The sequence below is a fragment of the Oncorhynchus masou genome, chromosome 1 (assembly GCF_036934945.1).
Source record: "Oncorhynchus masou masou isolate Uvic2021 chromosome 1, UVic_Omas_1.1, whole genome shotgun sequence".
NCBI classification, from domain to species: domain Eukaryota; kingdom Metazoa; phylum Chordata; class Actinopteri; order Salmoniformes; family Salmonidae; genus Oncorhynchus; species Oncorhynchus masou.
Genome location: NC_088212.1, coordinates 22,084,520 through 22,101,129, shown reverse-complemented (window position 1 = coordinate 22,101,129; position 16,610 = coordinate 22,084,520). Strand labels below are relative to the sequence as shown.

The 16,610-nt window shown below is 42.5% G+C and overlaps 1 protein-coding gene across 2 annotated transcripts; it reads left to right on the top strand.

Moving 5' to 3' along the window:
- The first annotated feature begins 120 nt into the window (after positions 1-120).
- On the top strand, positions 121-15,900 carry mfsd10 (major facilitator superfamily domain containing 10). 2 transcript variants are annotated; one of them, XM_064963590.1, is made up of 13 exons: positions 121-227; positions 4,340-4,511; positions 5,030-5,126; positions 5,387-5,490; positions 7,313-7,471; positions 7,702-7,890; positions 8,113-8,227; positions 13,744-13,855; positions 13,993-14,101; positions 14,222-14,312; positions 14,406-14,453; positions 14,565-14,654; positions 14,788-15,900. In XM_064963590.1, the coding sequence occupies exons 1-13, from the start codon at positions 211-213 to the stop codon at positions 14,889-14,891; spliced, it is 1,407 nt and encodes a 468-aa protein (XP_064819662.1). In that variant the 5' UTR covers positions 121-210; the 3' UTR covers positions 14,892-15,900. The 2 variants fall into 2 exon arrangements, with proteins under 2 accessions (XP_064819662.1, XP_064819711.1); XM_064963639.1 differs by having other exon boundaries at positions 135-227; positions 4,344-4,511.
- Positions 15,901-16,610: the final 710 nt, after the last annotated feature.

The window sequence follows — 16,610 nt, the reverse complement described above, 5'->3', positions numbered from 1 at the left end:
AATGTAAAATGGTAATGTCTGACGTCGCAAAGATTCCGCATAGAACTGACATGCATGGATCAGTGGAGGCCTTGCTTCTGTGCGCATACGTCACAATTTTGTCATCGTAAACGATAAATGAAACGAGACACCGCTTCCTGGTCCAGTCAGTTTGAGACTTCGAGAATCAGATGAGTTCACAACCCTAAAGCAAGCTGCTCGCAAATTGATATGCCACTGGATTTAGGGTAAGTAAAATGCATATGAAAAATGTATGGGGAATCTCCATGCATGGCTGATCACATTGTAACAACTAAACTCAACTCTGCTGAAGGAAGTTTCTGATGAACCGTTGGAGTTCATCAGAAACAATTGCACTTCTTTCCCTAGTCAATGATTTTAGCATTGAGTTTATTCAGCTATAACAAACTTTGATTATAATAACTTAATTAATGTGCTCACTACTTTAGGATGCAATGTATACCCCTGTTTCCATTTGCGATACATTAACATTTTGAGTACTTTATTAAAACGCATTTTATCCATAGGCTAAGCCTACAAAGTTGGTTAACACCCATCTGTAATGTCATGTGTCTGTCACACGTAATTAATATCCATATAATTCCAATCTTCAAATGTAGTCCGGTTTTGAGTATATTCGGTCATGAATGGAATTATATTATTTCCTACTTCCTCGAACATTGTCTTGCCTCACCACCTTGTTTTGTCGTTAACTCATTCTCTGTGAAGAGACTTGCACATCCACCGTCCAGCGAGGACGACTGAATAAGGATGTAAACAAGCATTTCCCTAACCGATTCAAATCAACCACGATTTACCGTGGAGCTGAGCGACGACGAGTGTGGCCAGACTGGAGCTCCGACGTCATTATCAAAAACTACAATTTCAGCACCCAAAGAATAGCCCGCAATTACACACGACATTGTTGATAACTTCATCTCTGAATAATATTTATTTGATATGATAGTGTTTTGCTTTTGTTGTTTTGTTTGCTTTTCATGTATTGTGTGTGTGTGTATGTATTTGAGTACTTTGTTAACCATATATATATATATATATATATATATTTAAACATACATACACAATACACGAAAAGCAAACAAAACAACAAAAGCAAAACACTATCATATCAAATAAACATTATTCAGAGATATTATATTATATATCTATAGCCCATATACTGAACAAAAAAATCAACGCAACGATTTTACGGAGTTGCAATTCATATAACGAAATCAGTCAATTTAAATAAATAATGCCCTAATCTATGGTTTTCACATTCCTGGGCAGGGGTTTAGCCATGGGTGGGCCTTGGATGGCAAAGGCTCCACCCACTGGGGAGCCAGGCCCAGCCAATCAGAAGGAGTTCCCTCCCCCCAAAGGGCTTTATTACAGACAGAAATACTCCTCAGCACCCCCCACCCCCCTCAGGTGTAGAAGCCAGATGTGGAGGTCCTTGGGCTGGTGTGGTTACACGTGAGGCCAGTTGGACACACTGCCAAATTCTCTGCAGTCAGCATGCCAATTGCATGCTCCCTCAACTTGAGACATCAGTGACGTTCTGTTGTGACAAAACTGCACATTTTAGAGTGGCCTTTTATTGTCCCCAGCACAAGGTGCACCTGTGTAATGATCATGCTGTTTATTTAGCTTATTCATGTGCCACACCTCTGGTGGATGGATTATCTTGGCAAAGAAATGCTCACTAACAAGGATGTAAACAAATTTGTGCGTATGGAAAATGTTTGGATTTTTTTATTTATTTCAACTAATGAAACATGGGACCAACACTTTACATGTTGTTTACATTTTTGTTCAGTGTAATTGTTTATTGATGTGGTCATGCAGGGCTCATCAGTGAAAGAGACTGGGTCTTAGCATGACTCCCTGCTTAAATAAAAGTTAAATAAATCTAGCCTTAATCGTAGTATACTCTTCAGGACAGCAGACTGGGAGATTTAGGATGGCATTGACATTGGAGAGCTGCAATTCTTATGACATGTGAAGGCCCACTAAGTTGCTGGCATTTCTTGTCAAGTTGTGTTGGTTCATTGTAGTGAACACCTACCTATCTGCCTTATGCGCTTGTCATCATGTGTGGTTGCATCCTCCCCATACACCATAATGTCAACATATACAGCAACTCCAGGGCAGACAGTCTGGATGGTGGACATGATTTTCTGGAAAAAGCAATGTGCCAGCGTAACCTGAACAGCATAAGAGTGCACCAGATCATCCCCCAAAGCCAATTCTTCCTTTGGCCGCCTTTCCTTCCAGTTCTCTGCTGCCAATGACTGGAACGAACTGCAAAAATCACTGAAGCTGAAGACTCGTATCTCCCTCACTAGCTTTAAGCACCAGCTGTCAGAGCTGCTCACAGATCACTGCACCTGTACATAGCCCATCTGTAAATAGCCCATCCAACTACCTCATCCCCATACTGTATTTATTTATTTATCTTGCTCCTTTGCACTCCAGTATCTCTAGTTGCACATTCATCTTCTGCACATCTACCATTGCAGTGTTTAATTGCTATATTGTAATAACCCTAACCCTTTGCCACCATGGCCTATTTATTGCCTTACCTCCCTTATCCTACTTCATTTGCACATACTGAATATAGACTTTTTCTACTGTATTATTGACTGTATGTTTGTTTATCCCATGTGTAACTCTGATGTTGTATGTGTCGAACTGCCTTTGCTTTATCTTGGCCAGGTCGCAGTTGCAAATGAGAACTTGTTCTCAACTAGCCTACCTGGTTAAATAAATAACAAATGTGCATCATGAATGCAGTGAGCCAGCAGAAGGTCATGTTAGATTCAGGCACCCATATCGGACTAGCCATGAATCAACGCTCACTTGTAAATGATAAGGAGGTGTTTTTAGAGCCCTATCCTGGAGGTACACCGTGGGGTGTAGAGCTCGGGAGAGGGTGTCAGAGTCGTGGGTTGGATTATCTTCCCTTTCATTGGAGCCCCCGAGTTGCTTCCTTGATCTTCAGAGGCTTGTGACTTGGAGTACTTGGTGTTGCCATGCCAAGCTGTCTGTTGTCTTTTCTATATCCAGACAAAGGAGATATAGGAGTGTAATTATGGTAGGTATATTGGATTCCCAACATAGTTGAATTGCACAAAAATAGTCTAGAGTACAGGTCATAACAGTACATAAATCTGAAAGATGTCTCATTTAAAGCATATATACAGGTGTTTAAACAACCATTTAATGGTATTGAGGCAGCCATATTCGATTTTGGATGCTATATTGGATTTGGAGTGAAATCTAGGGGGGGTCCCTAATGTAATTGCAAGAGTATGGGCTGAACAAAAAAACAAAAAAGACAGTTTTCAGTGTCTTAGAGCTGATTTAGATAGCCACAACATTAAAAGATGTGTCACTGTATGTATTTTGTATATTAATCAGATACCAAAAAGTGAAGCTTACATTGATCATAAATATTCATACTTGAGGCGGCTGGGTAGCCTAGTGGTTAAGAGCGTTGGACTAGTAACCGGAAGGTTACTACTCCGCTAGCTAGAATTAGTAACATATGTTTAGCCAATTCCTAACTTAATTGTACGTTTTGCAAATGCCTATCAAGTAAACTGTCTCAGATTTACGTACAGAATAATACGAAATGCTCCGAGACAAGGGCAGTGTAGCCTAGTGGTTGGAGCGTTGGACTAGTAACCGGAAGGTTGAGAGTTCAAACCCCCGAGCTGACAAGGTACAAATCTGTCGTTCTGCCCCTGAACAGGCAGTTAACCCACTGTTCCCAGGCCGTCATTGAAAATAAGAATTTGTTCTTAACAGACTTGCCTGGTTAAATAAAGATACATCAGAAAAAGATATATTTCCACCTATTGTATTTCTGTGTTTACGGGTCTATCTTTTCAAGATGAATTAAGATCTAATGCTGTTTGTTTATGTAGTGCAGACAACTGAACTGACTGCTTAAATTTCAAATATTTGCAATATCAGAGCTTGTAATATTGGGTTACATGTGGCCCATCCTAACCTCCAGCCAGGCATTATTCTGCACTTTTTTAGTTTAAGGGGTGTCACGATCTATCAATTTAACCACTTTTGCAGTAAACTATTTTTGCACAACCATCCATTTCATAAATGATAGACATAAGAGACATGGTTGTGTTTTGTTCTACTGCGGTTGGGGGATCTCAAACTATATCCCGTTTTGAGGACTGGCCGCTAGCCGGGTAGTAGTTCAGTGCCATTTCTTCTTCAAAAAGTTTCGTATTAACATCTCCATTAGGTGCTGACACCCATGTATGCATCCCATACAATTATAATTTAAAAAAATCCTGTGTTTTTGTTTAAGGAAGGAGTTTAATCAGAAAGGAGCAATGTCAAGTGAAACGAGATCTGAAGAGGCCGTTGGCTCCTCAAGAGTCATTAAGAGTGTTTTCTTTGCCCTCCTCTTGGACTTACTGGGATTCACCCTGATCCTACCTCTCCTCCCATCTATACTGGACCACTATGGCCAAACAGAGGTAAGTGCTCATGTTTGTCTGAGCTCAGTGAGCTGTCCTTTTTATTACAGTTTAACATTTCAGCCAACTTTAAAAAGTTACCCATGATGCATCACGGTCATCACGGTTTTTAATTATCTGGAACATGGCCAATGTCTGTTAATAGTAAATGTGAGCTCCCCTCTTAAAATCTAAATAGTTTTCCTCCCCTTCATTATCATCATTAATTAAATACTTTAATTTTATTGTACTATATTGTGAAAGATGAGCATTATATTTGCAATAATGTTGGGTTATCAATGCAATTTTCCATTTTGGTAATATGCCAACTCCAGAAACTGACATTTGATGTGTTTCTTTGTACACAGAATTTGGGGCCTCACTCTAGGGAGGACAAGGCATGCTTTGTGTGATTAAACCTTTCCATGAGACAGCGTAACAAGATTACACACTTGTCAGCTGATCGAGTGTGTGAAATTTATCAGATTCAGATCTTGCACTCATTTGTAAAAAATATTTTCACGTTTTCCCCCTAACAGGACGGTGTCTATCAGTCACTACAGAATATTGTGGACTGGTTCAGGGAAGCTGTCGGAGTTCCGATGGAAACTAAATACAACAGTGTCCTCTTTGGAGGTACAGTAACACAACACACGTTATTTAACTACATGTGGTTGTTACAGTTGAGCAAAATATTTTGATGTCTATATTTAGACAAATGGCATTGTTCAAAATAGAAGCTTGTCTTGTGAATGCCAGAAATAGTGTGGTGTCTGTGTATTAAAATGTGTGACTTAAAATTGACCAGATGTTGTGTTATGTCTTAAAATTTGCCAGAACGCTCAATCAGAAAGGACCATAATCACAGATTATGCTCTCCACATTCTATTGTTCAGGTCTGATTGGATCACTCTTCTCTCTGCTGCAGTTCGTGTCGTCCCCTTTAACTGGGGCTGCATCGGATCATTACGGCAGAAAACCGCTACTCATTCTTACCACAGTTTGTGCAATGTTATAGAAATGCAGTTGATTTAAATAAATGACTTGCCATTTAAGAATACTTCTATTGCTTTTTCATGGCTATGAAACTGTTTAACATATCAGTACATACAGTGCCTTGCGAAAGTATTCGGCCCCCTTGAACTTTGTGACCTTTTGCCACATTTCAGGCTTCAAACATAAAGATATAAAACTGTATTTTTTTGTGAAGAATCAACAACAAGTGGGACACAATCATGAAGTGGAACGACATTTATTGGATATTTCAAACTTTTTTTAACAAATCAAAAACTGAAAAATTGGGCGTGCAAAATTATTCAGCCCCTTTACTTTCAGTGCAGCAAACTCTCTCCAGAAGTTCAGTGAGGATCTCTGAATGATCCAATGTTGACCTAAATGACTAATGATGATAAATACAATCCACCTGTGTGTAATCAAGTCTCCGTATAAATGCACCTGCACTGTGATTGTCTCAGGTCCGTTAAAAGCGCAGAGAGCATCATGAAGAACAAGGAACACACCAGGCAGGTCCGAGATACTGTTGTGAAGAAGTTTAAAGCCGGATTTGGATACAAAAAGATTTCCCAAGCTTTAAACATCCCAAGGAGCACTGTGCAAGCGATAATATTGAAATGGAAGGAGTATCAGACCACTGCAAATCTACCAAGACCTGGCCGTCCCTCTAAACTTTCAGCTCATACAAGGAGAAGACTGATCAGCGATGCAGCCAAGAGGCCCATGATCACTCTGGATGAACTGCAGAGATCTACAGCTGAGGTGGGACACTCTGTCCATAGGACAACAATCAGTTGTATATTGTACAAATCTGGCCTTTATGGAAGAGTGGCAAGAAGAAAGCCATTTCTTAAAGATATCCATAAAAAGTGTCGTTTAAAGTTTGCCACAAGCCACCTGGGAGACACACCAAACATGTGGAAGAAGGTGCTCTGGTCAGATGAAACCAAAATTGAACTTTTTGGCAACAATGCAAAACGTTATGTTTGGCGTAAAAGCAACACAGCTCATCACCCTGACCACACCATCCCCACTGTCAAACATGGTGGTGGCAGCATCATGGTTTGGGCCTGCTTTTCTTCAGCAGGGACAGGGAAGATGGTTAAAATTGATGGGAAGATGGATGGAGTCAAATACAGGACCATTCTGGAAGAACCTGATGGAGTCTGCAAAAGACCTGAGACTGGGACGGAGACTTGTCTTCCAACAAGATAATGATCCAAAACATAAAGCAAAATCTACAATGGAATGGTTCAAAAATAAACATATCCAGGTGTTAGAATGGCCAAGTCAAAGTCCAGACCTGAATCCAATCGAGAATCTGTGGAAAGAACTGAAAACTGCTGTTCACAAATGCTCTCCATCCAACCTCACTGAGCTCGAGCTGTTTTGCTAGGAGGAATGGGAAAAAATTTCAGTCTCTCGATGTGCAAAACTGATAGACATACCCCAAGCGACTTACAGCTGTAATCGCAGCAAAAGGTGGCGCTACAAAGTATTAACTTAAGGGGGCTGAATAATTTTGCATGCCCAATTTTTCAGTTTTTGATTTGTTAAAAAAAGTTTGAAATATCCAATAAATGTCTTTCCACTTCATGATTGTGTCCCACTTGTTGTTGATTCTTCACAAAAAATACAGTTCTATATCTTTATATTTGAAGCCTGAAATGTGGCAAAAGGTCGCAAAGTTCAAGGGGGCCGAATACTTTCGCAAGGCACTGTATCTTGGGCAACTCTCTGTCCATTTCGGTGAGTTGTTTGCCAGCCTGATTTGATATGGTTTTAATTGGTATTTTTTTGTGTTCCAGTTGGGATTGATGTCTTCCTATGCAGTCTGGGCAGTTTCCCGTAGTTTCAGCATGTTCCTTTTGTCTCGGGTGATTGGGGGTATTTGCAAGGGTAATGTGAGCCTCTGCACTGCCATGATTGCTGACCTTCCTTGCCCGAAGGCACGAAACAAGGGAATGGTAAGCACTGTGCATAAAGCTCATGCTATGTTTTTTTTTTTTTAAAGACATACAGTACAGTATATGCCATTCAGGATTGAAAGATCTTGATTGAAAGGAGATTGATAATTTAGGAGTATGATTAACCGCGGACCATGCGCTCTGTATTACACTAATACACTAGTTGGTCTTTCTTTAGGCCTCGTGTATGCATTCTTTTAATTTGGCAATGCATATTTTGTTGTTGTTAGATGATGGTTGGAATTGCCTTCTCGTTGGGATTCACGGTAGGCCCACTGATGGGGGCCTACTTTGCCATAAACTCCAGTAAGGAGGAGGTATTCTACCATGGCCCAGCTGTACTGGCCCTGGTCTTCAGTGCTGCTGACCTACTCTTCATCATTGTTATGCTCCCAGAGACCCTGCCAAAGCAGAACAAGGTGCGATTTCATTGGTATACCTCTTAGGAGAAACTGAAAACGGTACACTCGAAACTCATCACGGGTTGGGCAGTGTGCTTCATTGCACAGAAAGTAAAAGCCTTGGTCACTCACTTATCTTCTCGCAGTAATGTTTTAATGCAATGATACTATACACAGTGTTTAATCCATATTAGTAAGCGTTTCTGTTTATTATTTCTGACAAGACTGGTATCTGCTCAGACCCAGGTTTCCTCAGTGACCTCTGGGATCCAGGAATCAGGAGATCTTCTCAACCCAGTGGCTCTGTTCCATTTCTCTGCCCTCACAAGGACAGAGGACCCACCCTCTAAAGAGAGTGAGTACATATTGATTTATGTGATATTTGTACAGTTTGAAATAATTGTCAAACTATACACGGAACAAAAATAAACTCAACATACAACTATTTCATACATTTACATTACATTACATTTAAGTCATTTAGCAGACGCTCTTATCCAGAGCGACTTACAAATTGGTGAATTCACCTTCTGACATCCAGTGGAACAGCCACTTTACAATAGTGCATCTAAATCATTAAGGGGGGGGGTGGTGAGAAGGATTACTTATCTTATCCTAGGTATTCCTTGAAGAGGTGGGGTTTCAGGTGTCTCCGGAAGGTGGTGATTGACTCCGCTGTCCTGGCGTCGTGAGGGAGTTTGTTCCACCATTGGGGGCCAGAGCAGCGAACAGTTTTGACTGGGCTGAGCGGGAACTGTACTTCCTCAATGGTAGGGAGGCGAGCAGGCCAGAGGTGGATGAACGCAGTGCCCTTGCTTGGGTGTAGGGCCTGATCAGAGCCTGGAGGTACTGCGGTGCCGTTCCCCTCACAGCTCCGTAGGCAAGCACCATGGTCTTGTAGCGGATGCGAGCTTCAACTGGAAGCCAGTGGAGAGAGCGGAGGAGCGGGGTGACGTGAGAGAACTTGGGAAGGTTGAACACCAGACGGGCTGCGGCGTTCTGGATGAGTTGTAGGGGTTTAATGGCACAGGCAGGGAGCCCAGCCAACAGCGAGTTGCAGTAATCCAGACGGGAGATGACAAGTGCCTGGATTAGGACCTGCGCCGCTTCCTGTGTGAGGCAGGGTCGTACTCTGCGGATGTTGTAGAGCATGAACCTACAGGAACGGGCCACCGCCATGATGTTGGTTGAGAACGACAGGGTGTTGTCCAGGATCACGCCAAGGTTCTTAGCGCTCTGGGAGGAGGACACAATGGAGTTGTCAACCGTGATGGCGAGATCATGGAACGGGCAGTCCTTCCCCGGGAGGAAGAGCAGCTCCGTCTTGCCGAGGTTCAGCTTGAGGTGGTGATCCGTCATCCACACTGATATGTCTGCCAGACATGCAGAGATGCGATTCGCCACCTGGTCATCAGAAGGGGGAAAGGAGAAGATTAATTGTGTGTCGTCTGCATAGCAATGATAGGAGAGACCATGTGAGGTTATGACAGAGCCAAGTGACTTGGTGTATAGCGAGAATAGGAGAGGGCCTAGAACAGAGCCCTGGGGGACACCAGTGGTGAGAGCGCGTGGCGAGGAGACAGATTCTCGCCACGCCACCTGGTAGGAGCGACCTGTCAGGTAGGACGCAATCCAAGCGTGGGCCGCGCCGGAGATGCCCAACTCGGAGAGGGTGGAGAGGAGGATCTGATGGTTCACAGTATCGAAGGCAGCCGATAGGTCTAGAAGGATGAGAGCAGAGGAGAGAGAGTTAGCTTTAGCAGTGCGGAGCGCCTCCGTGATACAGAGAAGAGCAGTCTCAGTTGAATGACTAGTCTTGAAACCTGACTGATTTGGATCAAGAAGGTCATTCTGAGAGAGATAGTGGGAGAGCTGGCCAAGGACGGCACGTTCAAGAGTTTTGGAGAGAAAAGAAAGAAGGGATACTGGTCTGTAGTTGTTGACATCGGAGGGATCGAGTGTAGGTTTTTTCAGAAGGGGTGCAACTCTCGCTCTCTTGAAGACGGAAGGGACGTAGCCAGCGGTCAGGGATGAGTTGATGAGCGAGGTGAGGTAAGGGAGAAGGTCCCCGGAAATGGTCTGGAGAAGAGAGGAGGGGATAGGGTCAAGCGGGCAGGTTGTTGGGCGGCCGGCCGTCACAAGAAGCGAGATTTCATCTGGAGAGAGAGGGAGAAAGAGGTCAGAGCACAGGGTAGGGCAGTGTGAGCAGAACCAGCGGTGTCGTTTGACTTAGCAAACGAGGATCGGATGTCGTCGACCTTCTTTTCAAAATGGTTGACGAAGTCATCTGCAGAGAGGGAGGAGGGGGGGGGAGGGGGAGGAGGATTCAGGAGGGAGGAGAAGGTGGCAAAGAGCTTCCTAGGGTTAGAGGCAGATGCTTGGAATTTAGAGTGGTAGAAAGTGGCTTTAGCAGCAGAGACAGAGGAGGAAAATGTAGAGAGGAGGGAGTGAAAGGATGCCAGGTCCGCAGGGAGGCGAGTTTTCCTCCATTTCCGCTCGGCTGCCCGGAGCTCTGTTCTGTGAGCTCGCAATGAGTCATCGAGCCACGGAGTGGGAGGGGAGGACCGAGCCGGCCTGGAGGATAGGGGACATAGAGAGTCAAAGGATGCAGAAAGGGAAGAGAGGAGGGTTGAGGAGGCAGACTCAGGAGAAAGGTTGGAGAAGGTATGAGCAGAGGGAAGAGATGATAGGATGGAAGAGGAGAGAGTAGCGGGGGAGAGAGAGCGAAGGTTGGGACGGCGCGATACCATCCGAGTAGGGGCAGTGTGGGAAGTGTTGGATGAGAGCGAGAGGGAAAAGGATACAAGGTAGTGGTCGGAGACTTGGAGGGGAGTTGCAATGAGGTTAGTGGAAGAACAGCATCTAGTAAAGATGAGGTCGAGCGTATTGCCTGCCTTGTGAGTAGGGGGGAAGGTGAGAGGGTGAGGTCAAAAGAGGAGAGGAGTGGAAAGAAGGAGGCAGAGAGGAATGAGTCAAAGGTAGACGTGGGGAGGTTAAAGTCGCCCAGGACTGTGAGAGGTGAGCCGTCCTCAGGAAAGGAGCTTATCAAGGCATCAAGCTCATTGATGAACTCTCCGAGGGAACCTGGAGGGCGATAAATGATAAGGATGTTAAGCTTGAAAGGGCTGGTAACTGTGACAGCATGGAATTCAAAGGAGGCGATAGATAGATGGGTAAGGGGAGAGAGAGAGAATGACCACTTGGAAGAGATGAGGATCCCGGTGCCACCACCCCGCTGACCAGAAGCTCTCGGGGTGTGCGAGAACACGTGGGCGGACGAAGAGAGAGCAGTAGGAGTAGCAGTGTTATCTGTGGTGATCCATGTTTCCGTCAGTGCCAGGAAGTCGAGGGACTGGAGGGAGGCATAGGCTGAGATGAACTCTGCCTTGTTGGCCGCAGATCGGCAGTTCCAGAGGCTACCGGAGACCAGGAACTCCACGTGGGTCGTGCGCGCTGGGACCACCAGATTAGGGTGGCCGCGGCCACGCGGTGTGGAGCGTTTGTATGGTCTGTGCAGAGAGGAGAGAACAGGGATAGATAGACACATAGTTGACAGGGTACAGAAGAGGCTACGCTAATGCAAAGGAGATTGGAATGACAAGTGGACTACACGTCTCGAATGTTCAGAAAGTTAAGCTTACGTAGCAAGAATCTTATTGACTAAAATGATTGAAATGATACAGTACTGCTGGAGTAGGCTAGCTGGTAGTGGCTGCGATGTAGCTAACCTAGAAAATCGCTCTAGGCTAAACAATTGACTTAGATACAAAGACGGCTATGTAGCTAGCTAGCTACGATCAAACAAAACAAACCGTTGTACTGTAATAGTTACTACAGTGCTGCTATTCGGGGCTAGCTGGCTAGCTACGTTAGAAGAACGACAATAGCTGGCCAGCTAACCTAGAAAATCGCTCTAGACTACACAATTGTCTTAGATACAAAGACGGCTATGTAGCTGGCTAACTACGATCAAACAAATCAAACCGTTGTACTGTAATGAAGTGAAATGAAAAATGTGATACTACCTGTGGAGCGACGCGGAATGTTGACCGGGTAGTTGGAGTTCAATTCGGTAGAGGTTGGCTAGCTGTTGGCTAGCTAGCTAGCAGCATTACCTACGTTAAGGACGACAAATAGCTGGCTAGCTAACCTCGGTAAATTAAGATAATCACTCTAAGTCTACACACTCTAAACTGCACAATTATCTTGGATACGAAGACAGCGAAGACAACTATGTAGCTAGCTGACACTACGCTAATCGAGTCGTTCAGTTGAGTGTAATAGTTTCTACAGTGCTAGTGGACAGTGGATGTTAGCTAGCTGCTTAGCTAGCTGCTGGGCAGATACGTTAGGACGACGAAATACGATAATATGCAATTGTCGTTGATACAAAGACGGCTATGTAGCTAGCTAAGAAGAAATTGCTAAGATAAGACAAATCAAACCGTTGTACTAAAACGAAATGTAATGAAAAGTTATACTACCTGCGGACCGAAGTGTAGATGCGACCGCTCGCTCCAACCGGAACCAGCACACACGATTTTAGTAAGTTGCAGTTCATATAAGGACTCAGTCAATTGAAATACATTCATTAGGCCCTAATCTATGGATTTCACCTGACGAAATACAGATATCCATCTGTTGTTTACATACCAAAAAAAAAAGCTAGGGCCGTGGATCAGAAAACCAGTCAGTATCTAGTGTGACTACCATTTGCCTAATGCAGCGCAACACATCTCCTTCACATAGATCAGGCTATTGATTGTGGCCTGTGGAATGTTGTCCCACTCTTCAATGGCTGTGCGAAGCTGCTGGATATTGGCGGGAAATGGAACACACTATCGTACACGTCAATCCAGAGCATCCCAAACATGTTCAATGGGTGACATGTCTGGTGAGTATGCAGGCTGGAAGAACTAGAACATTTTCAGCTTTGAGTAATTGTGTACAGATTCTTGCGACATGGGGTCGTGGATTATCATGCTGAAACATGAGGTGATAGTGGCGGATGAATGGCACGACAATGAGCCTGCAGGATCTCGTCATGGTATCTCTGTGTATTCAAATCACCATTAATAAAATGCAATTGTGTTCGTTGTCCGTAGCTTATGCCTGTCCCTACCATAACCCTACAGCCACCATGAGGCACTCTGTTCACAACGCTGACGTCGGGCAAACTGTTCAGTTACGACGCCAAACTGCAGTGGTTACAAGTGGTCTGCTGTTATTGAAGCCGGTTGGATGTACTGCCAAATTCTCTAAAACAATGTTGGAGGCGACTTATAGAAGAGAAATTAACATTTAAAACTCTGGCAACAGCTCTGGTGGACATTCCTGCAGTCAGCATACCAATTGCATGCTCCCTCAACTTGAGACATCTGTGGCATTGTGTTGTGTGACAATTGCAAATTTTTGAATGGCCTTTTATTGTCCCCAGCACAATGTGCACCTGTGTAATGATCATGTTGTTTAATCATCTGCTTGATATGCCACACCTGTCAGGTGGATGGATTATCTTGGCAAAGGAGCAACTCTCACTTACAGGGATGTAAACAAATTTGTGCTCAACATTTGAGAGAAATAAGATTTTTGTTCATACGTAACATTTCTGGAATCTTTTATTTTAGCTCATGAAACATGGGATCAACACTTTACATGTTGTGTTTATTTTTGTTCAGTATAAAATATCTATGAATATACAGTAATATATAAAGACCCGCTTGTCTGTATAATGTATTTCTTGTCAAGATCTATGCTTAGTAAGATGGACAAGAATCTATTTAAAGTACTTCATAATAACCAAAATATTGTGTTGAAATGTACCACAAAGCCTTTTTTATTTGTCCCTGTCTTTTTTCTCTTGGACAACAGAAATGCAGAACCTGAAAGTGTTGGGCCTCATTTACTTCACATATCTCTTCCTCTTCTCTGGTCTTGAGTTTACATTGAGTTTCCTCACCCATCAACGATTCCAGTTTACAAGGTATGGGTTTATGGACAAAGAAGGTCAATCCTCAGTCTATTTAGCTCCCTACACTCCAATTTATTTGAATCTGTTCAACCAAAAAGAGGCTACCTTAACTCCTTCAAATGTGCTACGATACTCTTCAATTTTTGCAGCATGCAGCAGGGTAAGATGTTCTTCTTCATGGGAATCACCATGGCACTGATCCAAGGAGGATATGCCCGTAGGATCAAACCAGGGCATCACATCAGGACTGTTCGTCTGGTAAATATTGTACTCATTACTACATGGCTAAGAAATCAGCATCAAGAAATCTTTTAAATAGTCAAGATTAGCTCTGGTATAAAAAATGTTGCCAAAGTCGGTATTCTTAATGTATTTTAGGCAATCATATTACTGATTCCAGCATTTGCTCTCATTGGACTGGCATGGAATTTGAAGATGGTTTACATAGGTTTGATTTTATACTCATTTGGTAAGTTTTCATATCTTCAAAGTTCATTTAAAAAATAAACTAAGTATATCCCTGAGGTGATTGTCCTTTACTCAAACATCTTCTTTGTCACAGCTGCTGCCATTGTTGTCCCTTGTTTGACAACGCTGGTTTCAGATCATGGTAAGATTTCTAACTGTACTATCATAACCACTATGCACTCGCTCTCTCTTAGATACACACAAATCAAATCAAATCATTGTGTCATTGTGTAACATGAAACTCCTCTTCTAGGTTCAGCCAATCAGAAGGGCACAGTGATGGGAATCCTACGTAGTTTAGGAGCCCTGGCTCGAGCACTGGGCCCCATAGTGGCATCCTCAGGTGACTTTCTGCATTGAATGTCACATTTTGTAACCGGGCAGAAAAATATTATGTCAGTTGTCAAAGGCTGTGATTTGTGAATAATTTGAATTTCATAACATTTCTGCTGAATGTCTATTTTATTTTTTTGCAGTTTACTGGATTGCTGGAGCAGAGACCTGCTTCATTATCAGCTCAACTTCTTTCATCATACCTCTGGTTTTACTGAGAAGACTGGGAGGGCTCAAACAAGAGTGAAGAGGGTGCTAACAAGCCTTAACACAGGAGCGTTAAAGGGTTCTACCACGACAGACTGTTTCAGAGATACTCCAGACAGCTTTGATATGGTTTTGTTCATTGTTATTTCATTTGTTTACATTTGCTTGCATTCCAAGCTATGAGAAAATAAGTACATATATCATTGACAAATTGTGGTAATATTTTTACTTTTTTTTATTATAAGTAGTCCATGTATTTTCTTCTCTCTAACCACAAAGCCTTGGCAAAAGATACCGTTACGCTTGTCTACACTGAGCTGCACTGAGGTAGAATTGCAATCACCCCTTTCCTCCTCATACTAGCTAGCAGTAGCCACTGCAGCCATTATCGTAAAACTAGCAGTATTTCAATCTTCTTGATGGAGCAGTGTTGATAAAGGTAGGATTTGGAGTACAGTCACATCCCATCCCTGCATTGAGGTACGTTTTCCGACCACATCTCGCGCTGGCTCCACTGTGTCTTAATGTAACCATGATTGCGTTCCGACCTCAGTGCAGCTCAGTGTAAACAAGCCTTGCCATGTCAAATTGGCTTTGTATTTTGGTTTCTGATGTTATACCGTTGAAGTATGTCGTATTCAGATTTTTAAAAAGAAAGAAAATATTCTCTCAACGTGACAAAGTATCTTGTAGAAATTAAATGACAGCATCCAAAATACATTCAATTACGACATTTAGGACTAGCTCATACATTAAAAGGTAGAGCCTGATTGTATCTGTGGACTTTTGCATATGCTAATGTTTCTGTCAGAGTTCTGTAATATAACTCTATAATCAGACATTATTTGTTATAATACTATGCTTGATATTGTTGAGTAACAATATGGGAGTATATTTGAGGTACTATTTGTTTATTACTTAAAAGTAAATCAATGAGCTGTTACAATTAAAACATAACATTATTTTATTTTTAAATCAATTGAATGTAGTATCAGTATTGAGATTATTCAAAATATCTTTATATTAAAAAAAGCTCTGAGTTTGTGTGATATTGTGTTGCCTTGCCCTTTATGCTATATACTCTTATTTACCACACAATGATCATGCAACATCCTCATTCCCACTGTAAAAATTCATGAAAACAAAAAAGTTTGCTCTTAATTGGTGGTTAGATCTAAAATCACATTTTAGAAAGCCCAATTGTAGAAATAGGCATGGTTTATGACTGGCTGTAGTAACTAATGATAAACGTACAGGTGAGGGCGCTGCTGTACCTGTTGGTTGGTCAAATAATGTAAACTTTACATATAAACTAGCTTCTGAGGCAGAGAGTACCACAGTATGAGTCTCAATACCCATAAAACCTAGCGGTCAAACAAGGCAATGCAGTAGTTACAATTGTTTTTCCACCATTTATTTTTTCCATAGGGGATTTTAGAAACACACCTGTAGGCTTACCATTTTGAGAACTCTCTAGAACAAGGTGACATGTCAATATATTTGCCTGTATTTACCCCACAAAAATGAAATGCTAATTAGCTGCTGATGTGACTATCATAAAGAACTACAAATGCCATGATGAACTGGATGAGGCTGCCGAATCGAGACATAGTTAATCCAGAGATTCATACCTATCTAAAGTTAGCTAAATGTAGTAATTATTAAATAGGCTACATTTCTTTTAAATTGACAATTCTGAGAACTGTCTTGTGCAGGTTTTAAATTGACACGATACCAGTTAGTCAAGTTGTCAGCTAGA